Source organism: Oncorhynchus masou, chromosome 13, assembly GCF_036934945.1.
Source record: "Oncorhynchus masou masou isolate Uvic2021 chromosome 13, UVic_Omas_1.1, whole genome shotgun sequence".
NCBI classification, from domain to species: Eukaryota; Metazoa; Chordata; class Actinopteri; order Salmoniformes; family Salmonidae; genus Oncorhynchus; species Oncorhynchus masou.
The window spans coordinates 54,709,998-54,736,662 of record NC_088224.1 but is presented as its reverse complement, the minus strand read 5'-3'; the positions used below and the strand labels follow the sequence as shown (position 1 = coordinate 54,736,662).

Here is a 26,665-nt window from a genome sequence, read left to right as displayed (position 1 = left end):
CTGAAATCGGAGTACTGTAGATAGCCAGAGCGAATTTAAGAAAACACCCGGATGTCCACTGAGAACGCACAATAACTACACCCCAAGAACACAGTGGCCTCTATCATTCTTAACTGTAAGAAGTTTGGAACCACCAAGACTCTTCCAAGAGCTGGTCGCCTGGCTAAAGGGAGGTGACCGAGGGAGGGGAGGTGACCAAGAATCCGATGGCCGAGCTCTAGAGTTGCTCTGTGTAGATGGGAGAACCTTCCAGAAGGACAACCATCTTTGCGGCACTCCACCAATCTAAGCCTTTATGGAAGAGTAGCCAGAGAGAAGCCACTCCTCAGTAAAAGCCACAGGACAGCCCACTTGGAGTTTGCCAAAAGGCACCTAAAGACTCTCACACCATGAGAAACAAGATTCTCTGGTCTGATTGATCTAAGATTGAACTCTTTGGCCTGAATGCCAAGCGTCACGTCTGGAGGAAACCTGGCACCTTTCCTACGGTGAAACATGTTGGTGCTAGCATCATTCTGTGGGGATGTTTTTCAGCGGTAGGGACTGGGAGATTAGTCAAGATTGAGGGAAAGATGAACGCAGCAACGACAGAGAGATCCATGATGAAAACCTGCTCCAGAGCGCTCAGGACCTCAGACTGGGGGTGAAGGTTCACCTTTCAACATGACAATGACCCTAAGCACACAGCCAAGACCTTTGCATGAGTGGCTTTGGGACAAGTCTCTGAATATCTTTGAGTGGCGAAGACAGAACCCGGACTTGAACCTTATCGAACATCTCTGGTGAGACCTGAAAATAGCTGTGCAGCAACGCTCCCTATCCAACCTGACAGAGCTTGAGAGGATCTGCCACAGAAGAATTGAAGAAACTCCCCAAATTCAGGTGTTCCAATCTTGTAGCGTCATACCCAAGAACACTCGGCTGTAATTGCTGCCAAAGGTGTTTCAGCAACGTACTGAGTAAAGGGTCTGAAAACATATGTAAATGTGATGTTTCTGATTGATGAGGACATACATTTTTAAACAAAAATTAGAATAAGGCTGTAACCTAACAAAATGTGGAAAAGGTCTAGGCGTCTTTCCGAAGGCATTGTAAGTCAACACATATACAAATACACCACTGATATAAGGCAACACATACAAATTCTTACCGGATTATTATTAGATTATTTGATTTTTATGATTCTTTTTCATATTTGATCTTATGTTGGAGATTATGATGGACGGATATGGAAGTTGAGCGCAAAGGTGATAGAGGATGAGAGATATGAAGGAATGTACTGTAGATGAGGGACACGTATAGATGGGTTCAGTGGGGCAGTGGGAGGAGGGTCTTGGAGACATGGACGAGTCGAGGCAGATATATCCAGAGAGGGAGTGTGTCTTCGCCCAGGGTAATTCACTGGGAGTTGCTGTGAAATGGAGCAAGTCCGCTGAAGCTGACAGATATTATTCAAACATTTTCCGGGGAGTTGTGACAGAAGAGAGTGGTTTTGAAATCAGACTCAATCCATAATGTACTTGGTCCCATCACAGACTGCAGAGTTTTCCCTTGGGCACCCATGCAGCACAAATATAATCAAAGAAAACATGGGCAAAACCCGAAGGATATTTGCTACTGCGGGACAGAGGAGAAGTCATACATTCTCTATGCATTTTGTAGGTTTAGAAATACTAGTCAAATAGCATCGATTTACTTACGGTAGAGCCATGGAATCCCTGATTTCAGCTCGATTTGCATAGGAAAGTTTGATGAAGCATACTCAAGTGGATTTTATAATGCTCTGAGGCTGAAGGACTAGATATTTTTCACATGATGGAGGGATAGGAAGTAGGCAAACTGACAGGAAAATGCCTACTTTTTATTCCAGCGTCACATTGATAAAATTCCCAGTTGTTCAGCCGCAGAGCAATTTGAAATATTTGCTTGATTTCCATGTACGGTAGTTGTAATACCTCGATGGTTTAGAGCATGGTTCTGGCAACAGCAGGGTTGTGTGTTTGATTCCCACATGACCTAATACTGTATATTACATTCAGTTTGTCTTACTCTTTGACAGCTTTGTGAAGTGTCTGCTAAATGACCATATTTTTGGGAGAGCATAACATCATAGGCTATACACCATATGCCACATACCACCATATTCACTGTTTTATTTTTTTGATCCTCACTTTATGCAAGCTACAGTATTTTATCTGAGAGAACCATACAGTAATGCAGTGCTGTGAGAGTCAGATAAAGACTTCAAAGACTTGTGTCTTTAAAGGAACTGTGAGATTTGAGGAAGGATCTGACCATTCAAAGCCACTGAATATGTCTCACTATCTTTCATCCAACGTCATAACAGTAATAGTGTAACAGATGAATCGGCACACAGATTTAAAATTATAACCTAATCAGCAGTCTGAAAAGTATGCCAGTTATGCAAAAATCGGTATGATCGAAATGTGCAAATTTAACCATGTCCGATTCAATGTAAAACACAAACAAAAAAATGTTCTACTTCACAATTCTACTACTTTCCTCTAGTTTGTCAGCTATGTGTGATGCTGATGCTGGCACATTGAGATGGAGTTGATAACCGCAACGTAATTCGCCAAGAGGGGATAAATTAACGGAACAATCAAAACAAAATAAAGCAGCATATATCTTTAAACAGTTAATCTTATCTCTTCAAATAGAGGAGCCCTAGAGGGACAGCTGCATGCAGTGATCATGAATGGAGCTCAGTTAGCACTGCTGACTACCAAGTAGGGCCCACGCCTCGCCTCTTCCTGCTAAAAGGGGCTTTCAAAGGGAACCCGGCTTCCCAGTGTCACCGCGGTAAAGTCCACAGCCAACAGAATGTTTTCTTGGTGTTTTGATTTCACATTCAGTTAAGGCTTGCTGTGATGACTCTGCAGGAAATATACACACCCATAAATGATGATCAGTTCTGTTAGGTTGCGGTTGTCGTCTGCGTTACGGTTGTCGTCTGCGTTACGGTTGTCGTCTGCGTTACGGTTGTCGTCTGCTTTACAGGTGTTGTGAGAGAATCATTCAATCGCAGTGCTATGTGCTTGAGGCTGTAGCCTCATTAGACGCACTGAATCCCCTGTGTGGCTTAGATCTCGGTAGTGATCCCGGCCAACGTGGGGATGTGTGGCGAGGGGTCCGTCATCTTTGAGCTACAATGGTGATTTTAAGGTTTCACAGCAAAACATTGGATCTCTAAAGGCTCCGGTCAACGTTTGTTCTTTTGAAGGCTTACTGGGTTTATGGGATGGTAATTTTACTGAACACGGAGGATGTTTGCCTTGCAATAATCAAGTAATGTTGTACTCTCACTTAACCACTGGAACACACTGAAAATGGCTCCAAAATGCCCTCTGGGAAAGTCTTCAGTGTCTAGCATCATACAACACCCAGTTAATGTGAAGTGGGTGTGGTTATTCCTTTTATTTGACGAGCACAGATGGCGGGAAACTTTTTTGCCCTGTTTTCCCATTGAAACTGCATAATTGATGTCACACAGCAAAGTTCATGATTAAAGGGATACTTTGGGATTTTAGCACTGAGGCCCTTCGTCTACTAGCATTAGCACAATTACTGGAAGTCTATGGGATATCTACTCGCATGCTGTAAATGTACTATATAGGATAGATAAGTATGTTGCCCCTCAGTGTTTGTGTGTCTCATGATATAACTCAGCAGCTGAGGCAGTGTGTCAAATGATTGATTCTCTGCGGTCTCCCACCTTCTGAGCACCGCCGCAGTCCATCTCAATCCTCGCAGACCCAAGCACAAACAACACAAGACTCCAAATGTACAATATACTGGCTTTTGAAACTCAATCTCCTTCTCCTAGAACCCTGGTCTGCCTGTTCATCTGCGGTTGCTATGAGACAAACACCTTGGAGCATGCCTTGAGGGTCACCCTGACCAATAATAGAGATGCATGGCTCAGCGTCTTGCTGAAGCACTATGTTTTCTCTCTTTCCTGTCCATCCCTTTATCCGAGGAAGAGAGTGGTGTTGCGTAATGGGGTGTGTAAGACAGGCCTTTGGTCCATGGCCCTAATGGATAAGCTCCAGACCAGAGCCGCCTTCGGAACAAGCGCACAAACCGGAATCGTCTATTTACCCCAAAACAATTTAGAGAATATCAGCGTCATACCGTCAGGTAGGGAAAAAAAACACTGCGTGATATTTAACTCATTACTTGCCACAGAAAACGATAACACATCAGTCAAAGCGTGTCAGCCAGACACGCAGGATGTGGTGCCACGTTGCCATGGTAAATGAACGTTTCATGCGACATGATTAATATCACGCAGCGATACGATTGTCGTGGCAATTAAGTTATTGGCAAGATGAGACGACAAACATCTGCATGTGCCAGATCTTCTCAGTCCGTTTGTGTGATGGGCCTTTCTGAGAAGGAGAAAGAATCACGCTGATATATTCCTGTATCGCTCCTCTTTGTAAGGTTATTGGTGTACTACTGTACTATGTTCTACCAGGCTCCTTTCATCTTGCCTCATGTTTCACATTATACTGTAGAAGCTTGGTAATTTATATGATTAAAAACGAATGATGCTCATGTTTTAACTACTTGGTATTTACACACGCCTGTAGCCTGTCTTGTACTATCAAGACCAGAATACATTAGTGCTCTTGTACAACTCTTCAGCATTAAAGTGAAAACATACTGACAGTAAGCAGAAGCCCGATTCCCTGGATAACAGAAAGACAAGCGATCACATTTTCTGTTTATCCTAGAGTGGAGGAAACGGCAGCCATCAAGTGTCGCCCAGACTGTCTTTACTCCATGTGTAGTGAACCGCCCTGGGTCTTGCTCCTATTCTCTTCTCCCTCAGCCCAATCCCTTAGACGGCGGGGCATCAGATCTCATTGACTGGGACCTCCCTGGGCCCCTGGGGCATTGCAGGCCGTTCCACTCCACAGCCGACGGCCTAATCCATCTCCATTGTGGGGAGGCATAGGAGTCAGAGAATTCTGTCTGAGCAGAGCAGAGTGGACACTCAACCTGTAAATAAGCGCTGGGATGTGGACTGTTTCCAGTCTCCACACCAAGATTCCCCAGGGAGCTGATGGCTAGCTGCTTGGCATTTCAGGCTCTCTACCTTGGAGAATTCTGCCCATATACTGTAACGATGTTTCCCGCTACAGCTGACAGGGCTGTGGTTTTAGTAAACATGATATAAGAGGAGCTGAAGATCAGGCCCTCATACTTTGGGCAGCCTGTTTACCTTTAGATGATGGCAGATGGTGTTGTCTCACAACAACTTAGCCTGAGTGAGATGGGGAGAGTGTGAGAGACATTTCACAGCATCCGTGTTATTTTGTCATTTACCTGCATTTCCTCTTATCAAGTTGAAAGCCATTAATTCAACAACGGAGCAGCATGTTCCTTGTTAGTCTTTATTTGTATGTACTGTATTCCCAGCAAAACGGCAATTTACAGTTGCTAATAGCTGTTGGCATGTCTTCAAAAGGACAGTTTTTTTCTGTTGTCTGGCAGTACAGTTAATTCCTTTTTAATTATGAGGAGCCAGCAGGTAAGCGTTTTTCAGAGCATCCGTCATGCTGCCCTTTTTCATCCATGACGGTATGTACGGTATGGTGGCCTAAATGTCTCACACAGTGATTTGACCTTGAGAGTAACCGCACCAGTGCATACTGCACCTCTATTCAAAAGATCAAATGTGTTGCAGAAAACAACAACAACAACAACAAAAGTCTTCCAACGTGGCCTCCGTGGCTTTACTTTCGTTCGGTATTCATCATAGCACCGTAATCCAAGGTACAGCTGGGAAATGTGTTGGTGAAATGAGATGCATATGGGCAGCTGCTCTGTGTCTGTTGACGCTGCATGGCTGATGGCCACTTCGTCGCACGAGAGAAGCCATACAATAACCTCATACTTCTCCATTCCAATAGCATTCCCTGGTTTTATTAAATTCACAGCACAGACCGGAAACAAAAGGCCTATTTAATGGCCTATGACAAATCCCATGCAGATCCTGGTGTATTAAGTTGTAAAGCTGAAAACTGTAACCGCGGAAATGCTATCATCATTACAGATGGAGCGTGTGTGTTTAAGGTACTTCGGCATGAACAAGGAATCACCACGATAAAAATATTAAAGTACCGTTTCACGGATATGCTTCATACGAGAAAGAGGGAGAGAGAGGATATCTATATATCTCGGCCATAGTCAATTCATAGCACTTCATATCTGTCCCGCTACCTCAGATAATTTTCTATTTGTAATAAGACTAGCAATCTTTATTTTAAAAAAAACAGTATCTGCCATACCTGGAAGCAGGGTAGATATGAGACACTGTGTGTTTCTGTGTTTGCATGTGTGTGTTTTTTTTTAGAGAGCATATAAAAAAAGTGTTCCTAAGTGTGTGGGTGGATGACTGCGTGCTTTTGCTACAATTGTATATGCATTGCCAGTTGGCGTCTTCTATATGGATACATCTCTATTTTCACTCATATTGGAGATGTATGTAGCTATTTAAAAGACTGGCTTTTAGAGAATCCACAGAAGGTAGACCCACTGTGATAAACCCCATATTAAACTGTGCAGCCAACTAACTTGGTCCAAGGATTGCATGTTGAGTTAAATGATTTGCTAAGCTATAATTACACAAACCTACTATTTGTCCTCATCTCTTCATTGGGCGTATTAGCACGACACGTGTATAATTCCCTAACATCTTAAAGAAGTTCCTATGAGGAGGAAAATAAGATACAAGCTGTTAAGAAAATTGGCTCTTTTGAAACATCACCTCAACCATATGCCTCTGTGCTAAACATTTATTTAATTTGAGGTATTGCACATACATTTCCTGGCTTTAATCACCTGAATGTACTTCGAACACTGCTGTTTTGCATCCTGATCATGGCTGATAGAGATATTTAATCTCAGTTTGACCACTGTGATAGCTAAACACATAGATATACATCTTGATTCACCTCGTGAATTCCCCACCTGGTCTCTCACTTCCTGACCAGTGCCTCTCCTTTGCCTTGCAGTTTCCCAGAAAGCAGGAGGGAGGATGGACCGGCTGATCTTCTCCTTGTTGATGCTGGCCGTCTCCACCAGGGGGCAGCTGTGCCCCAAGCGCTGCATGTGCCAGAACCTATCCCCCTCACTGGCCATCCTCTGCGCTAAGACGGGCCTACTCTTCGTGCCCACCGTCATCGACCGGCGCACCGTGGAGCTGCGGCTCACTGAGAACTATATCACAGCCATAAGGAGGCGGGACTTTGCCAACATGACTAGTTTGATCCATCTGACGTTGTCCCGCAACACCATAAGCCAGATCATGCCTTACACCTTCGAGGACCTCAAACGGCTGCGAGCGCTGCACCTGGACAGCAACCGGCTGAGTGTGATCAGAGATGACCACTTTCGGGGGCTCACCAACCTTAGGCACCTGATCTTGGCCAACAACCAGCTGCACAATATCTCTCCACACGCCTTTGACGACTTCACAGGAACCCTGGAAGACCTGGACCTGTCCTACAACAACCTGGTGGACATCCCCTGGGAGACGATAGGCCGTCTAACCAACGTCAACACCCTTAACATGGACCATAACCTTATAGAGCACGTGCCCCAAGGGATCTTCACCAACCTGCACAAGCTGGCGCGTCTGGACATGACGTCCAATAAGCTTAAGAAGATCCCACCGGATCCACTTTTTCTGCGGATCCCTGTCTACGCGAAAGCCAAAGGATCTCCTCAGTCGTCATTGGTGATGAGCTTTGGTGGAAACCCGCTCCACTGTAACTGTGAGCTGCTGTGGCTGAGGAGGCTGACCAGGGAAGACGACCTGGAGACCTGCGCCTCTCCTCCAGACCTCACAGCCAAGTACTTCTGGACCATCCCAGAGGAGGAGTTCATCTGTGAACCTCCGGTCATGACCAGGAAGTCTGCCAAGACCTTCACCATGGAGGGCCAGCCTACCAGTCTGAAGTGCAAGGCCAACGGAGACCCGGACCCCGAGATTCACTGGATTTCCCCCGAGGGCCGTCTGATCTCCAACACGTCACGGACGGTCACCTTCAGCAACGGCAGCCTGGACATCAACATCACCTCCCTGAAGGACTCTGGAACCTTCACCTGCATTGCCTCCAACGCGGCGGGGGAGTCCACGGGCCAGGTGGAGCTGGTGGTCAACCTCCTCCCCCACCTGGCCAACAGCACCAACCGGCTACGGGAGCCCGACCCTGGTCCTTCAGACATCCTCACATCGGCCAAGTCCACCTCAACCACGGGCAACGACACACGGAGGAACCAGGAGGGAAGGGTGCTGATGGCCGAGCTGACAGCTAGCTCAGTGCTGATCAAATGGCCATATCAGAACCACGTTCCTGGGATCAGGATGTACCAGGTCCAGTACAACAGTTCCCTGGATGACACGCTCATCTACAGGTGAGGAGGGATAGGGATGTAAACATGGGTGATGGGGGAAATAGTTCAAAGTTATTAACTCAATCTAACCAAGAGACTGTTTTTTTTTTTGTTGTATTAATGACCTACTCAAGGTTTTGTGATTTAAATACCATTTTGACTCGCAGATGTACAATTACAAAATGTCTATCAGTAGCAATCATAAGAACACCAGACACATTTCATCTTGTACACATGTATGTCATTATAATGAGATGATAATTAGGTGGTAATTACTCATCGTTATTTGCAAGAGATAAACAAGGACGCTTTTTCATTTGCTCTGAGAAAATGTTTCCGCTCTTCTATTGTAATTTATTATTTCTCTCCTTTGTTCTTGTTCCAAGGTAATACTTTTTTGTTTTAATGCTTCCGTCATTGCATACGTCAGGTCTAACATCAATTTATATCAATTTGTACAGTTTGTATCGCTCTGATAGATGCTGATGGATCGTTCTGTTCCGCTCATTAATTATTTTGGTCCTCAAAAAGTATTGGTTTTCATTCAAGTCTCCTCACGTCTTCTTACAGGGCCTGGCCCAGGGCTGTATGCAGGCAACTTTATTTTTTTCTTCTCTGATCAATGACAGCAGTCACCAAGGGAGAAAATTGATTTAGGATCTCATTTAGGGGCGTCCACGCCGAGATTCTTGGTGGCAACTCTTAGTGACCGAAGATAGGCAGGCCTGTCCCACTGTGGAAAATGCACAGCCACAGTGAGAGAAAGAGAACTTTTCCATCTTTGTTTCAAGGGAAACGTATTCCCCAAGCGGTGTCTGTTACCACGGGGAGTTGGAGGGATGATTTTGAATGCTGAACACGTAGAGGAGCATTGTGCACAGAGAGGCACAGTTTGGATTGTGGATAGTTTTAGAGCAGGTACGCAGTTTATAGACTGACGCTTCTGTGCTCTGATGCACTCTGTCTCAGCGGATAGTGTGGGGTGCCTAAACGAATGAACACGGCAGCTAATTAACAGAGTGGACAGGAGAGATGTTACTGTAGGTGAATTTATCTAGTACTAAGGACTTAAACCTGGCTCCCTGATTCTTGTTCCTCATTGACTAGTTGACTGATTTGTTTATTTGGGGTGGACAAGCAGTGATCACACACACACACAGTTATGTAAACCTAGCATATTACAGTATGTATCTTTCACTTGTCTACACACCCACTGAAGGGTATGAGCACATAGTACACTCAAAGGCATTCAATACACTAATACAAACACACACCCACACAAACAAAGCAAGTACAGTACATTTCTTAAACAACTCATCTTAAAAAAAAAACAGATTTCTTTGTTTTAGATGAATCAGAGGTTTTGTTCGACTCTAGGGCAGCAAAGCTTGCTTAAATTCAGCCTCTGTCTTCCATATTGATTTGGAAGAAGAGAGGAATGTGCATAAGGGACATGTTTCAGGGGCGAGGAGCTCAAGCTAGCAACAACACCCCGAAGCTGTAATTTATAGACATTTTTCAAAAGCTGTGCAGAGGAATGGCGTAACAGCCACTGCCAGGTCCCAGTACACAACACGCCGCAGCCCCAAAATTATTACGAGCGAATCAGTATAATGCCCACAGGAACTAGGTCGACCAAACGAATGGGCCAGCCTGCCAGCTCGCTACGCATTAGGGCTATGGAAATGTCTGCCGGTACCCTTCTGCTGATTTGGCCCTTTGCAAATTAGCTGCTATGTTCACTTTGCTCTGTTCCAGCTCCTACTCAAAATGTGTCCTTGATCATTTTAGCCATTTCTGTATAAAAAAAAACCATGTCATTTCGGCTTGATAGTCCTTCCCTTCATGTCCGTGGATCTGAAATGACTTGACAAATGCATTTCATACAAGTGTAAATCAATGCTCTCTTTATCACATCAACAGCCAGAAAAAAATGACTATTAAAAGGAAGCCATCTGACAGTATTGGGACATGGCCCCAACCATTCCTCTGATGTAGGAAGTGATTGATAGTTTATATCAGAAGCACCCGGGGCCGGCTGTGAGGACCATTGGGTTCCACTGTATATTTGCTGGCACAGTCACTTGGGCGGTACCCATCGATGGCATTGCTAGTGGATCCATGCGGGGTGTCACCAGGGAACAATGGGACCCAGCTGGACTTATGCAGTAGTCACTCTTCCTCAACGCCTCAGTCCCTCTCTGGGGTGGGGCCCCGTTGAATAGAGGCCCCGCCACAATAGAATGGCACCGTCGCACACACACACACTCCTTTCATGCCCTGCTTTCTAAATCACCTCGGCATGAGGTTCTATTAGGGATGGGCGGAAGAGCACTGGAGGGGGGAGAAAGGAAGAAGTGAGGAGAGAAAGAATGAGGGAACAGAGATTTTGTCGCTGTGATATCACGACTATCAGCTGAACCATATTACTAAGGGATGGACGTTTGTTCGGTCGTTTGAAATCGAGGAGCAGGCTCAGAATGTGTAAGTGCTTCTACTACATCTTCTACAGCTATATAGTATTCACAGTTGAATAGACTGCTAATCCACTTGTGTGCAAGTGGACTCATGTGAGAGGGAGGAAGGAAGGAAGGAAGGCATTTACTGTTTGCTCACTCATACCATTGGTTATTTGAATACCTTGTGATGACCAATGAGCTCACCGATCTACTCGCTTGACAGACTTGGGTCTGTTTACACTTGAGCGATTATTAGGATACATGCCACATTCATTCACCTATTTATTTGGAGCCTTTGTGCTGGCATCGTTTTTTTGGGAGAGACAAAGCCATCGCATTGGGCACACACTGGTTCAATCATCGTTGTTTCCACGTCATTTCAATGAAATGGCCAACATGGAATAGATGTTGAATTGACGTCTTTGCCCAGCGGGATCATTGGTATGCAACTATTTACCCACTTGATGTGTACCTGCGATATCTCTCAGACAGTCCTTATAAGGACTATATATATAGTCCGAAACAATTGAAAACACATTAGGGATTCTTCTGAACAAAGGCTTGGCAAAGTATGATGCATGGAGCAAAACGGAGCATTGCGTAAGTGAATTCCCCAAATTATGGTTTTGAAAAGACTCGGTTGCCAACAAGTTCATCGTAATTTCCTTTTGGTGCTGTACTTGAAGGCCCCCTGCAAAGATGGCGCAATGACATGTTCACAGCATTGCCTTGTGAGAAATCAAAACATAATCAAACAGAAGAGCATGACATTGCTGTACACAGCTTCTCCTGAGTAATGGGTTATACCATCAACGTAGTTGTCTTGCTGTGCATGATGGTGCAGCATATCGCCTGTACAGAGATGGCTAGATAGACATAAGGCTAAATATGTAGGTTTTGGCTGAGGGAACAAGCCGGCTGAGGGAACAAGCCAGACTGCCTTGTTCTTTTGTTAACCGCTCGTTACTATGCGGTCCTCTGTGTTGGAACTAACCACAAAACTTTAAGGCCAAAAGGATGACTCATCCAGGCCACATAGTATGTAAGATCGGATCTCGCATGGAGATCTCAAATAGGGAATCGAGAAAGACAATGTGTTGCCTGTCTTTTGATGGCCTATTTCAACAAAGAATGGCAACATAATGTTTTGTTGTTATCAGATGCCCACAACTGTAACATAAGCGATAAGGCAAACGCGCCTTGTATAAATCGACTGTCGAAGATTGAGTCAACACAAAAATCTCTGTTATTAATCTCTAAAATGGTTGGTTTTAAGGCTTGCCAATACAAATGGAACCAGGCGTCGAGTTGAGAAGGTTGGTGTGTGGGACAGATGGTTATCCCAACCTGTTCTTCCTCATCTACCTGCCCACTTCAACGCTTTCTTCAAAGTTATATGCCGTGATGGCATTTTAAGTTATGTACAGCAGGAAAAAGGTGGGGATTCTGATAGGCTGCCATCACGTGATATCTCATTTGTATGCATACAGAGTGCTGAAGCTTTCAACTGGTGTTTGTGATATCGCACATGATATGCTCAGCTGCACATTACCATGTGGACTACACTTATACTCAGAGACACAGGCGTACAAGTGTGCAGACTCTCTCACTCACCCACTCACAGCTCTACTAACTACCATGCAACGTCTGACTCTAAATCTCTAAGCTTAGCCTTTTTCTTTTAAGTGTTCCTTCTTCTTCGCTGCTCCCATTTTCTATGACTGGCCTCTTAGAATCCGGTCATGTTCCCCCTTTTCCAGGTTTATCCATCTTAGTGGATTCTCCTCACGTATGCCTCTGTTGGAAAGGGCAGCAAGGGGCCGATTGGCTTTATCCCCTACCAGAAGCACCAGACATGAACCCATCTGGTTGTCTCATCTCCGCCCCCCAAAAATCTCAGTTCCCTAAATGTATTCATGCATGCTACACTGGCATGCATATCAATCAAATCAACTTACTTAAATATCATTATGCTAGAAAATAAATAGTAGACACCTCTCTGCAAAGATATTATAGCAAGTTAGACGACTCGACTGCTGAGGATCAAGTGTTTAAAATCAACAGGAAATGAGCTGGAAATATGGACCGATTCCCTTGAATTCTGATGTGGGTGATAGGGGATTATTTTCAATTTGAAGCCAGACCTTTATCTCATGTGATAATATGAATTTGGCCAAGACCATGCATGAAGACGAGGAGGTACAGCATGTCATTAGGCTCCATGTAGTCGTTCTGGAAGCTGCACTCCATCAGAGGTGATTGGCAGATGGTTAATGTGTGAACCCGTGGATATAGCATGGAGAAGAGACTAGCCTAGATAGATGGTCTTCCCCTCCAGGCTAGTGACCCCCCCTCCCCCATCGTGAATGATTGATGGGATGAGAGGACGTCTCCTTGCTGGAAGGCTGCAGGGTATGTACTATGTGGCCGGATGACCCATAACCCTAAAACCACACACTGGTATTCTTGTTTCAGCTCTGGTATGATCCTGAACTTAAGTTTTTAGAAGGAATGTTGTGTCATTCTTAGGGCTGCAAAGGGAGGATATATTTATGAAAACATTTGAGGTTTACCAGTAAACTAACAGCATTTTTGTATCTTTCAAAGATTTTATGTAAGACATCTAGCGGGCCTTTTTGGGTACGTACGATTATTACATCTCTGGACATCTGTGCATTCTTATCGCGTGTAAAATATGTAAAATCATGAAATATTTTTTTTAAATGAAAACGCTCTAAAATATTGTCAAAAAATATAAACCATGAACTTTGCGAATACCGTTGGGGTTTAATATGAGGGTTTCAGCATAAAATATCCTTTATTACAAGCTTTATTTATTTATTTTACTATGTCAATATGTATCTGTTGTCAATATGTATTTGTTGTCAATGTTTTGGCATCAAACTGATGGCAGTTTGTCAATAGTTGGGCGAGTTGCAGGGGGAATTAAAATGAATGCCATTGTTGATTAGATGTTTTTTTTTAAACCCTCCTGTTGTGTTTGTTTCATGTTAATTAATTCTGTGTTTCCGGTCCAAATTGACCTCCCCATTATAGCTGATTTATAAATCCATCTTTTTATCAACTTAAGTTCTTGTGAACATTACTAGTTTTGAACTTATATTTGCTATTTATGGCCTGTAGGCCTCATTGACCTGAGGTCATACAACTCATTTTTGAGTTAAAAAAAAGCATAATGTATGGAATATTTTGACTATAACAAATACTCAGATGAAACTGTCAGTTTCCTGGCCTCTCTCCTCCTCACTGGTGATATGATCAAGAGCCTCACATATATCGTTTTGTCATTGTGCTGCCACAGAATGAATTTTGAGCAAGGCCTCAAAAAAGCTTTATAAACCAGGGCTGTGAGAAAAGTTATATATATATTATTGAAACAATGTTGCGATTGTTTGTGAGAATGCCAACAGGTGTGATTCCCATGGGGGAAAGATTCTATTAGGGACGGTTCCCATGGGGGTTGCCATGGACGCCAAGAAGGGGTGTGTGTGTGTGTGTGCGCACGCTCAAACACATGCATGTGGGGGTCTGGGAGAGGAAGTGTCCATCTAATTAATGGGCATGTGCCTGAACTCAATTTTATACACTAATTGTAGTCTCACCCGTTCATTTCTGATGACCGGTCATTTTTGACCAGGAACAGCACAGGTGTACAAAAACCCATAATGTAATGAAAATCATCTAAATGTATTTTGTGTTCAGATGCCCTGTGTGGACAAAGTCATGAAACATTATGACAATCAGATTACAGAGCGCAAACTTCGGTCCAATTCGACCGGAACACAACAGGAGGGTTAAACAAATGAGGCTATTTCCTTTTGAACCATATGGTCTAACTACTAGAAACTCATGGACAATTATGGATACAAAGTTATAGAACTAAAAATTTACAAAATTACTGAAGATATCGGGTAACTTTGGTAATTTACTGGTAGCTTTGTAACCCTAGTCATGGTATGTTTTATCGATCAATGGGAGAATGTGTAAGCAGTGTGTTTCTCCCTAACCCTTCTACTGAGCCTGAGTCTTGCCAGTTGTTAGTTCACTTACGGCTCATGCCTTCCTTATTTACTTTGTAATTCTCTACTAATGTGTGTACACACAAATGGCATTACGCACTTAGCTAATCATTAGGCCATTGTCCTCTAATTCAATGATTCACTTAGTATTAACTAATTGGATTACACCCCCTAACATCAACTGGGCATTCACACAAGTACCAAATACCTGCTTCAATGACTGCCAATTATACTCAACCCATGAAAAATAATGGATGTTATCAAGCGCTACAGTTCAAAAGAGTCACGTCGCTCTTGCTAGTTACATGGGCGCGAATGAGGCCCTTTTGTACTGCACAGCCACCACAGTACTTTTTTCCATTCTCTCCTCCTCTGGTCCAAATCTAGCTGTGCTCAGCGAAAGGCCCGGTCACCTCCCCAGACCCAATACTGATGTGCTGGTCCTTGGCATCTTGCTCAGAGTTTTCATCACCCTCCCCAAGCCCCAGGTCATTTTTTAATTATGGGTGTCCACACGTCGTCGTCCCCCCCCCCCCCCCCCATTTCCTCCATCCCCGAGTGTGTTTAGATTAATTAAGCAGACAGACATGCAACAGCCGTAGCGATAACGGAGGGAGGGAGGGAGGCACTGGCCCAGTTAGTGATTTTAATCACCGACAACAGGTCACTCTTTTTTTATAAAGGAGTGAAGGCAGCAGAATGTGACAGAGATGCTGTTGAGTTACCTATTGATGGATATCATAACGGAGGTGACTACGTCATTGAATGCGGAGGATGGATCGAGTCGATGCATCGGAAATGATGGGTAAAGGCCAATGCATTTGTCATTACCGTGTGGTAATATGAACACTGTTCCGTGTCTTCATGAACAGTCCATCATCTGAACACATCAAATTCACACACATGCACAAACGCACGCACGCATGCACACACACACACCCAGTCACATGCTTTCTCTCTCTCTTTCTTGCTCTCTCTCACAACCACACACACACACACATAGACAGACATGCAGAACCCATCCAATTATCCTCCATGGGATTTTCAAACAATGTACTTTGTATCATAGAGATTCTAATTTGTTAATAGTATTCATCTATTTGATGCACCATGAACAACAGCATCCAATAGAGATTCTAATTTGCTTGGAAGAACTGCAACTCATTTGGCTATTTACATCAAACTAAGCATGACATTAATTTGGTTAGCAGGAATGTTATGAGAAGCAGTAGTAAAGTATGCTCCTGCTCTTTTAAGTGCAAATCCATCACAGAAACAGTTTGATTGAAATACTAATTTCTTTGGAAACACTCAAGCCTGCACTGTGAAGTAAAACAAACTCCCCCCAAAAAAAACTTCAACTGACTTTGTCTACTTGTCTTCTCCCAAAACATGTCTCACACTGATTTTAGGAAGTTTTCCAAGCAGATTTAATTCCTGAAGTACTCAATTATAGTAAGGCAATGTAAGCCAATGACCGCTGATAGTAGATAAATTCCTATAGGCTGTTGGGGTGTTTCCAGGTGCTTTGGGGTGCCTCTTCTCAAAGCCTGAGCCCCTTAGTGATAGTGGGTAACTGGGATTTATCTGAAATGCATTAAGGTGTTCTGACCCCCCCCCCCCCCTTCTTCAACTCAAAGCCATTTCAAGTTATCGGGCAGATTTGAGGAAGCGTGGCAAGTGCCAAATTTATCCTCCATTTATCAAATCTATCGATCCGCAACACGTCCACAGAGAGACGTATACTGTCATTGTGTTCTATGTGTCCGAGCGGCTCCTACTGTAGGTTTGCTTTTCGTTGCGGGTTGAATCTGACGTTTTACAGTTATGACTCAACATATTTTATGTTTGGAAACAATGGCAGAGAAATGGTCTCCATCTTGGGGCTCTGCTAAAAATGTATGGGCAGTTTGAGATGGCTGGAAATCATGCAAATCTTAAGACTCTGAGTGGTGGCATGAGTGTGTACCATGGGTTGAGGGCACCCTAGCAGGGAGTCTCTCTGCCATGTGTTAACTGATGGGCCACTTATATAGCCTAAGCCAGATGGCCATCAGTGTAAGTGGGCTAAACTAGCCCTGTCTGCCACCTGGGGACCCGACAGAGGGAAGCAGGTGCTCTGGACAATTGTGTGTGTGAGGGGATGGGTGTGTGTGTTCCTGTGAGAGTGTGTGTGTGTGTGTGTGTGTGTGTGGGGCACAAAACAAAGACCTTCTGTGACTCACTCTCTCACACACACACACCAAACATTGGGGAAGAGTATAACTGTATTAACTGTCAGAACTACTAGACCCAGTGTGACTCAGGTGCTGCAAAGACCAGGTCCTGACTTGAACCAAGGGTGGTCACATGGCCCCTATCATGTTTCCAGTTAGATGTTTCTGTGGCTTCTTGCCCCCTAGTGGTCAGATATTTTCCTTCCTATAATTGACTCATGTCATGTGACAAGGTTAGAGGCCTTTTGGAGGGGGTGTGATGACACGATGGCATAATGGTGCTACTAAATTCAGAGGTTTGTCACTTGACTACATACCTTCGTCTCCTGTATGCAATCCAAGTTATCTTACCTTTAGGTCTTCTTGCTCTCCTGAGAATCTTGAGGCTCTTGAAATGGAGTTGGTTGGCAGTGGGGAGCGCTTTGAGGAGGAATTGGGCCTACCTGCGACGACAGTCGTAGTGGAGACTTCTAATGTTTGCCCTGAGAATCCTACCAGAGATTATTTTGGACCGGTTGGAGTGAGAGTTTTGGAACGAGTGCGTTCCTGCTTTTAAGCCGACCCATATGTTGTGTCAAGCTGGGTAAGGGACAAACTGGGAATGGTTACATCTGTAAAAGTGTCGGGAAATGGAATTGTTTCGATTTTTTTATTTTTTTTGTATCTACCTCTTAGAGGAAGCTGGCGCTTTGAGTCACGCTGCTCGGGGCTCAACCTGTGGCGTGTTTTGCTCTCCAGGGCATAGCACCGCTCAAAGAAGTAATCCGTGGGGTAGTGTTGAGTGTTGAGGTGGATAAAAATAAATGGATTATTCCTAGTGTTTGTGAGCCCGCCGTTTGGTGAGACGTAGACCCAATGGCAAGAAGGCATAGACAGAGGGTTGGGATGGAGAAACTACTGTGTGCCACTGCCAACTGTAGGGGAGAACAAAATGTGCAATCCGCACTCCAACCTGTGGAAGGCAGCAATACGCAACACAGCGTTTATTCTGCCAGAAAGCCAAAGGAAGAAGAAGTAGAACACAAGGTTAGAGGTCATTCAAGTGCAAGATGGTGCAAGAATATGCACATTATGTGTTGATTGACATGGTAATGGACCAATAGTATTAAGTCACTCTTGCTGCTGGTGAGTCTCTGATCCACAACTACGCAGACGACACCATTCTGTATACTTCTGGCCCTTCTTTGGACACTGTTAACAGCCCTCCAGGCAAGCTTCAATGCCATACAACTCTCCTTCCGTGGCCTCCAATTGCTCTTAAATACATGTAAAACTAAATGCATGCTCTTCAACCGATCGCTACCCGCACCGGCCCGCCTGTCCAACATCACTACTCTGGACGGCTCTGACTTAGAATACGTGGACAACTACAAATACTTAGGTGTCTGGTTAGACTGTAAACTCTCCTTCCAGACCCATATCAAACATCTCCAATCCAAAGTTAAATCTAGAATTGGCTTCCTATTTCGCAACAAAGCGTCCTTCACTCATGCTGCCAAACATACCCTTGTAAAACTGACCATCCATTTACCATTTAAGTCATTTCGACTTATTTGGCGACTTACAAATGAATTCATTGACATCCAAAATAGCCACTTTACCAGTGCATACCCTACTTATCAACAAATTGGATGCAGTGGTGATCACAGTGCAATCTGTTTTGTCACCATTGGATGCAGTCTATCACAGTGCAATCTGTTTTGTCACCAAAGCCCCATGTACTACCCACCATTGCGACCTGTACGCTCTCGTTGGCTGGCCCTCGCTTCATACTCGTCGCCAAACCCACTGGGCCCATGGCATCTACAAGAACTTGCTAGGTAAAGTCCCCCCTTATCTCAGCTCGCTGGTCACCATAGCATCTCCCACCTGTAGCACACGCTCCAGCAGGTATATCTCTCTAGTCACCCCCAAAACCAATTCTTTCTTTGGCCGCCTCTCCTTCCATTTCTCTGCTGCCAATGACTGGAACGAACTACAAAAATCTCTGAAACTGGAAACTCTTATCTCCCTCACTGGTTTTAAGCACCAACTGTCAGAGCAGCTCACAGATTACTGCACCTGTACATAGCCCACCTATATTTTAGCCCAAACAACTACCTCTTTCCCTACGGTATTTAATTTATTTATTTTGCTCCTTTGCACCCCATTAGAAATAAAAATACTTTGCACATTCTTCCATTGCAAATCTACCATTCCAGTGTTTTTGTAACGGGTTTCTTCCAACTCCTCCTCTGACGAAGAGGTGGAACAAGGATCGGACCAAAATGCAACGTGGTTCGTTCGATACATCTTTAATGATGAAAAACACGAACAATACAAAACAACAAACGTCGAAAACCGAAACAGCCCTGACTGGTGCAACAATCACCCACAAACACACAGTGAAACCCAGGCTACCTAAATATGGTTCCCAATCAGAGACAACGATAATCACCTGACTCTGATTGAGAACCGCCTCAGGAAGCCTCAGGCAGCCATAGACTAATCTATACACCCCACACAACCCCAAGACGAAACACACTACAAATACAAATGTCACACCCTGGCCTGACCCAATAAATGAAGATAACATAATAAATATAGACCAGGGCGTGACAGTTTTACTTGTTATATTGTATTTACTTTGCCACCATGGCCTTTTTTTGCCTTTACCTCATTTGCTCACATCATATATAGACTTGTTTATATTGTATTATTGACTGTATGTTTGTTTTACATCTATGTGTAACTCTGTGTCGTTTGTATATTTCGAACTGCTTTGCTTTATCCTGGCCAGGTCGCAATTGTAAATGAGAACTTCTTCTCAACTTGCCTACCTGGTGAAATAAAGGTGAAATAAAAAATTAGAGAAAAGGTGAAAAAACGTACCCCTCTGACATGGTACGGTACTTCGTGACGTCTCATGATGTAACTTACGGCATAATGTAACTCATTGTGTGCCGTACAGCCTCTTTCCACCAGGGGTAGCACTTCTCTCGGAGTTTAAAAACAAGAAATGATTGATGGTTAGTGTAAAGTTAGTTCATCAATAGTTAATTTTAATCGATAGTAAATATTTTGCGTCATCATAACTCTCAAAAGGCACGACAGCCGCAGTTTACTTGTGAAAACTTTTTGCGACACCCTAAAAATTCTATTCAAATTTGACACAAACCTTCAAATTGGTATGTAATGACACATTATATAAGCTCTTTATGGTGTTTTATAAACATTTTAGAGGTGATACGTTTGACAAGTCAGGTGAAAATTTCCCACACAACATATCTCCCCCTTTCGCTATCACTCATTAGCTCAGAAGGCAATGGAGCTCCATTACCTTCTTCAGTCATGTAGAGACGGGCAGCATGAAGGTCTCGTCATTGATTTTTGCCTTACAGTGGTATTCATATTAACAGTTAACCTGGAAGTATTACATGTTTGGGGCACTAAAATAAGGTCATATGTACAGAACACTGCAATGTATGGAAGTTATCACTAAGTCATTGGAGAAGGCGTTTTCTGTGGGGGGGGGGGTTAAAACTCGGTCAGAACGTTAACATGCGTCACTTGCGGTACGGTTTTGGAAGTATAAGGCCCTCATCTTTCATATCAGCGAAAAATAATTTAAAAAGAGAAGAAAAAAGGTTAAATGAATACACAACTTTATAGGGTTAGTTAATGTTCTCACACGGCCATGTCTCCATGTTACAGCGCTTGTTTGCGGAAGACAGACGGAAGACAGAGGAACCACCTGTGCTAATTAGCTGTCTAGCGGGCTCCAAACACTTGTGTGCAATGGAAGAAGGCCGTCAGAAACGTGTTGTCACTGAAAAATTCTGCTGGCTTCAACTGTGATGAGAAGCCGTTTAAAACAGTGTAGAGCATGCGCATATTTTGCACTTGTGAAATGATTTTGATGTGACATGAAAGTATAGGGCTTTATGTTTCTAGAACCGCATCGCAATTGAGAATCGATTAGATGGAGTTTTAGCTGCCAGAGCATCTCTGAAAATAACATAAGATCCTTGGAACTTAAGGAGTAAAGGTAAGCTCCTGAAAGAGTACATCTTGGGCTGTTAGACTCCATAATACTGCATTGTATGATGGCTCTTTCTTTTGCATCGTGACTTTGGAGTTTGAATTATGCATTGCTCTGTATTTACACATGAAGTTCTTAATTCTCACTCATATTTGATGGAGTATTTTTAGTTTTCTCCTGAATCATTAAAGTGGACTGCGATAATCTTGACTCCAGTATTTATAATAAGTCATACCATACTGTAACGTGAAGAGGACAGAACAGACAAGTTCTGCCCATAGCAATTACTGTACACCATGCCAACTATTCAAGGTTAAAGCTAGACATTCCCCCAGCCTGCTCACTGTGCCCTCAGGGGGCTCCTGCTACATTTTATTTTTCATATGGTTTGGTAATGTCCGAAGGCTTTACGTTTCTGGAGTTGTGTTACATCCTGTCTCTCTGGCATAATGTGTAGACATGTACCATGTTCACCATCTATGTCACTGTTAATTGATGATAGCACTTTAGACCTATCTGTCAGACGGCGACGTATTTGGCTGGCGGGATTAACAGCGGCCAAGAAGAGGATAGCCTCGCGTTGGCAGGCTCCTCATTCTTTAAAACAGACAGCAGTGGCTGCTATCATTCCTGGACATTGTAAAACACGGAAGTGTCTGTCGCACGTACGCATGGGCCGAGTGAAAGAAACATTACTGCTCTTTCATCAGCGTATGACTGTAAAAAGAGGGGGTGGTAACTGTTGTTCCATCTCGTCACCTCTTTGTCCACGTGTACCTGTTTTGTGTACCTTACTAAAGACAATACAAACATTTTGATCACAAAAAGAACAGACACATGAGTGGTGTATGCAATGTTAACTGCATAGCAAGCAGAAAATGAGTACACGGAGATAAGCCTGTAAAGTGATGTTAGTGATATATTAAGAGAATAGTTGCGATGCTTTAATGGCGCTGTGCATCACCTAATTCGGGGTCTGATGTGTTTACACAGCTTAATGGCATGCAAACAAAGTGTCCTCCCTGTATCGTGAGGCGAGGATCGCTAAACGCGTTGTCTACAGAGTCTCTTGCATGCAGTGCGGTACATGCAGACTCTAATTGCATGAAATGTGCCCTCTTACCATGACCGCCTACAGCGGTTGCCGAGAGGAAAGATACATTACTTTTATACCCTCTGTTATTCTTAATCTCTCATCCCGCCGGTATGTACTGTATTCTCCATTTTTATCAGCCACCACACAATTAGCACTTACACAAATGTCCTCCTCCTCCAGTGGAATAAAAGCAGGAGAGAACACTGTCGAGAGCTACTGCATTCATCACTAGCCATTACTAATATGTCACGCTGTGGTGGCGTACAATCCATTAGAGACAAGGAGCGCAACAATAACGGTTTTTACAAAGGTATAATTAGTTGTTCATTTTAATGAAAAACGAGAGATCGTGTTATTTTGCTTTTACTCTCGCGGCGGGTGAATATGCATTAGACAATATCGAGGGTGCACGGATGACGATGGATCTGATGAAAATAACTTTATTAATGGGGTTTTCATATGGCGGTGGCGGTCATGACGACTGTGATGGTAATTATTCGGCTATTGACGGTGACGAGCAGAAGCATATGACATAGATGACAGGCTTGACAGTAGTGACTGGTGTCAGTAATGACATTATTGGCCTCTATAATTAGGATGGTGACGACGGCCGTGACAATTATCCCAAGGGGTTACCAGCCAACTCTCTCCGGCTTACTCAGAGTCTGGCAAACCATTCTGTGATTCTCCCCTCTGTATCGATAACCTGCCTGTCCATTGGCCGGTGATGCGTGACGCGTCTCTCCGCCCTCTGCAACATGCTTAGAAGAGCTTGCATCACACCACATGAGCGAGGGAGTAAAGTCGACCCTTATCAGCGTGGCGCGAGCCCCCAGTACCACCGCAATCTCAGTCCATAGATTTTTCACACGGAGGGAGGGCAGGACTGACACTGGCAGATGGGCAGCAGCACACATCCAACCGCACATCTCACCCAGATAACTCAAATGTTAAGATTAGCACGAGCGCAATGTAAATCCTTGCCTTTGCCAGAGTCCCCTACTGTAACCAATGTGTGCTTTTGTCTTTTAACTTTGTGTGCTGTTGTCATCACAATCCAATCCGTGTAGCCCTGTCTCCCAGTCTACTGTGCCAGTGTGCTCCATGCCCGGGTGTTCCACGTGTTTGTCACTGAGGGGGCTTCTTTAATTCCCTCAAATGAGTCTGGCTGCCTCTGTGAAGATACGAGGCTCGTGGAGTTGACGCCACACTCTCTGCAGCTAAAAGGATCTCGCATCCTCCACAGGGGGTCTTATTATCCCTTCCTCTTCCATAAAGACAAGGAATTAGACCGCCCCCAACACTGGGATGAGGGAACGCAGCGGTGCGGGAATATAAATAGCTCCTAATGCTGAGCACTGATATCAAAATTCCATTCATCCTACCTTTTGATTCGTACCCAATTCGTTTTAGCGAGATCCCCGACGGTTGGGTTTTCGTGAGAGAGAGAGTGACTGACAGTGTCTCATCTGGGGATAAAACGCTGAATGACAGAGAGGCTGCTGGGTAAATGGAAATGTTTTGCTGTTAATGGTGGTAGACTGGGATCTCAAGGCTGTTGCATATGTTTCACTGGTCTCTGATGTTTATCACTTGCTGGTTGGTTGCTTTGCAACAGCATGAAAATGGTCAAGTTCGTTTTGCATGTCCCGGTGCCCCAGGTAGGGAGCTTTTTTATTGGTCCTAAAGTGAAATCTTCACCCACCTGGAGCACCGAGCCATGCAAAACAAACTCCACCACTGATTCAAAGGCTACATGCGAATAGGCCTTCCAATGGATCCCTATATATATCTCTGGTGTTTTTATCTTCTGGTGCATACTAAAGGAATGCATAGTAGGTACTTCATCTGCACTGGGAATGGGACACACAGCGATTATGAGGGTAGTACAGATGCCACATTAAAATCCAGTTATACCTTGGATAGATATTTACTGCAGTGTTTCCCGGTTTGACAGTGTGTGTTTTTAGACATAAGCAGTATCTGTGTGTTTTACAGATGAGGTGAACGTTTTATTGCCGACGTCACAGGGATAGTAAAAGGAGAGACCTCTGGGTATTCATCTGAAGTCTTTTATCCACTTGGTGCGCGATGGCTCCAGTACACAGAAAAATAAGACCGACAAGGGCTCTGTCTTTAAGATGCACTGCGGGGTAGTGAGGGAGAGGGAGGGGTGGTGTGGAGAGAAATAGCAGCATCCTGAATAGCCTGTAGGGAGAATTACAACTTCGCTGTTTAGGCTCATATACAATAACATACTCACACTTACCGTCTGCATGGCCAGAGGACTCTGACACACCACTCTGAGCCGGACTGACAGAATCAGGTAGCAGGGCAAAGGTCATCGTGCAACCATTTTTGTGTTGAGGGCTGCGAAAATTAAATATTCACACGGATTCATTTTCTAACCAGTCCTATTTACCTAAAGCGCATATTGTCGAGCTTGAAGCGCCCTGTTGTCGACCCCTATTTAGTATCGCTCATCATATGATGCAGCTCTGAAGCGCTCACTCTGATTAGCATGGTGGGAAAACCTAGCATGGTTTACAGTGCTTCCTCTCCACCAGGTTTAGGGCACCGAGGTTAGCTCATGAATAAATGATGAAATAATTGCTGTCTGTTTGAGAGGCTGGTCATGCCTGTCCTACTCTCCCCTTGCCACAGTTCTCTCTGCTTGGCTGAGGCGCCGGCTCAGGCAGAGAGGCCTTGGGCGTGTTCTGTGCCGGTTAATTTCTCGTGGACAGATTTCTCGTGGACGTTTAAAAGGCTAGAATCTGTCAAGATCCATGTAGAATTATGTGATTATGAGCAGCTGTAGTTATATGTACCTATATTTGTGGTGTGGTTTTCATATAAGCCCTTTTTTGGCTTCCAACCTCACCTGCACACCTTTTTATTTTATCTGTACTGTTTTGTCTTTCACTTCTTTTCTATGGTGTGAATAAATAAAACCTAGTTCCTGGTTTTGTGTTTTATTCATAGATTTTTTTGGATGGATATGGATTAGGCAAAGGCGGTGCTTAAACTAGTGAGATAATTACAAGCTCTGTGCGCAGTAGTTGTTGTACCTGTGTGGGAACACTGATGACGGACCGTTCGTTCTACATTTATATTTTCATTAAATGCCATGTTTCACATTAACACCCCCAAAACAATCATGTGTAGTGCATATATGTATCAATATGATATGTCACTTTGTTTTTTGTTTTATTCAAGATTGGAAATTTGAGATAAAAACGACGTGGCTGTGCCGATGAACCGCTCTGAAACACTGCACCAGGTGGCTGTATCCCGAGTGGGTTGCTTTTTGACAATAAGGTACCAGACTGTCTACAGACATGTTTTTTAACCTAGAAGAAGACCCACGTGACAGGAGTAGGCACAAAGGAGTCGATCAGGATTGGCAAGAAGAATGTGGCGTTGTCCTGAAAGCATGGTAAGCCAACGTTAAGGAGTAAGTGTGAGGCTAGCTACAGTAGCTATCTTATTGGTTAGAAAGCTAGCTAGTTAACTTGTTGCATTTTACAGGCAGACTGTCAGTTTAACACACAACTAGCTAGATAATGAACTAAACTGCAATTATTATAAACCATTATCTTGCTAACTACGGTACATATATCTGTAAGATGTATAGCTGGAAGGATTGTGGCATGTGTCAGAAGCAATTAATGTTGACCAGCTACCTCATGCTAGCTAGATCCTGTTAGCCATCTATATCCTACAGATGTAACTCAGAGGTGTAACTTAAACTCACTCACTTTTGTACATCACCTTGGTCCGTACAATTGACCTTATTTTTGTGCCCAAAAAACGTAACACTTCCAGATCAACTGTAATATCAATACCAATGTAAAGCACAATTTCTCCCCTTTCCAACAAAATTAATGACGAGACCTTCATGATGCCCATCTCTGCATAATTCAAGAAGGCAATGAGCTTCGTCGGGTCTTTTTAAAAATGTTGGGAGGGGAGAAAAGGCTACAAAGTGATTTTGAAAGGGGGAAATATGTTGTGTGAAGAAACAGGTTTTTTCAACTAATCAACTTTAAAATGTAAATTTAAACATAGTTTATGTAATGTCTCATCACATACCTGTTTGAAGGTTTGTGTCGAATTTGAAGAGGGATTTAGGGCTGCGCTAACGTTAGCCTCACAAGTGAACTGCTACTGTTCCGGCTTTTGAGTGTCTTGATGGCTCGCAGTAATGTCGTGCCAAAAAATGCAATTGGCACCCTAGTCATGAAATATTAGTTAAATATTAGCAATAATTCTATTAATTTAGACAAATCATGAATAATTAACCATATACACTTGTAAGAAAGCTTAAGTATGATTTTAATCTGCGAGAGAACGGCTACCCCTGGTGGAAAGAGGCTGTACGGCACAAAATGAGTTGCAAATGC

The 26,665-nt window shown here is 43.8% G+C and overlaps 1 protein-coding gene across 1 annotated transcript in view; it reads left to right on the top strand.

The window, feature by feature from the left end:
* Positions 1–26,665, top strand: part of zgc:172282 (leucine-rich repeat and fibronectin type III domain-containing protein 1-like protein) — a 109,333-nt gene that overhangs the window by 54,792 nt on the left and 27,876 nt on the right. Inside the window, 1 exon segment of the mRNA XM_064984316.1 lies at positions 7,047–8,451. Coding sequence (XP_064840388.1) covers positions 7,070–8,451 — 1,382 coding nt within the window. The 5' untranslated portion in view covers positions 7,047–7,069.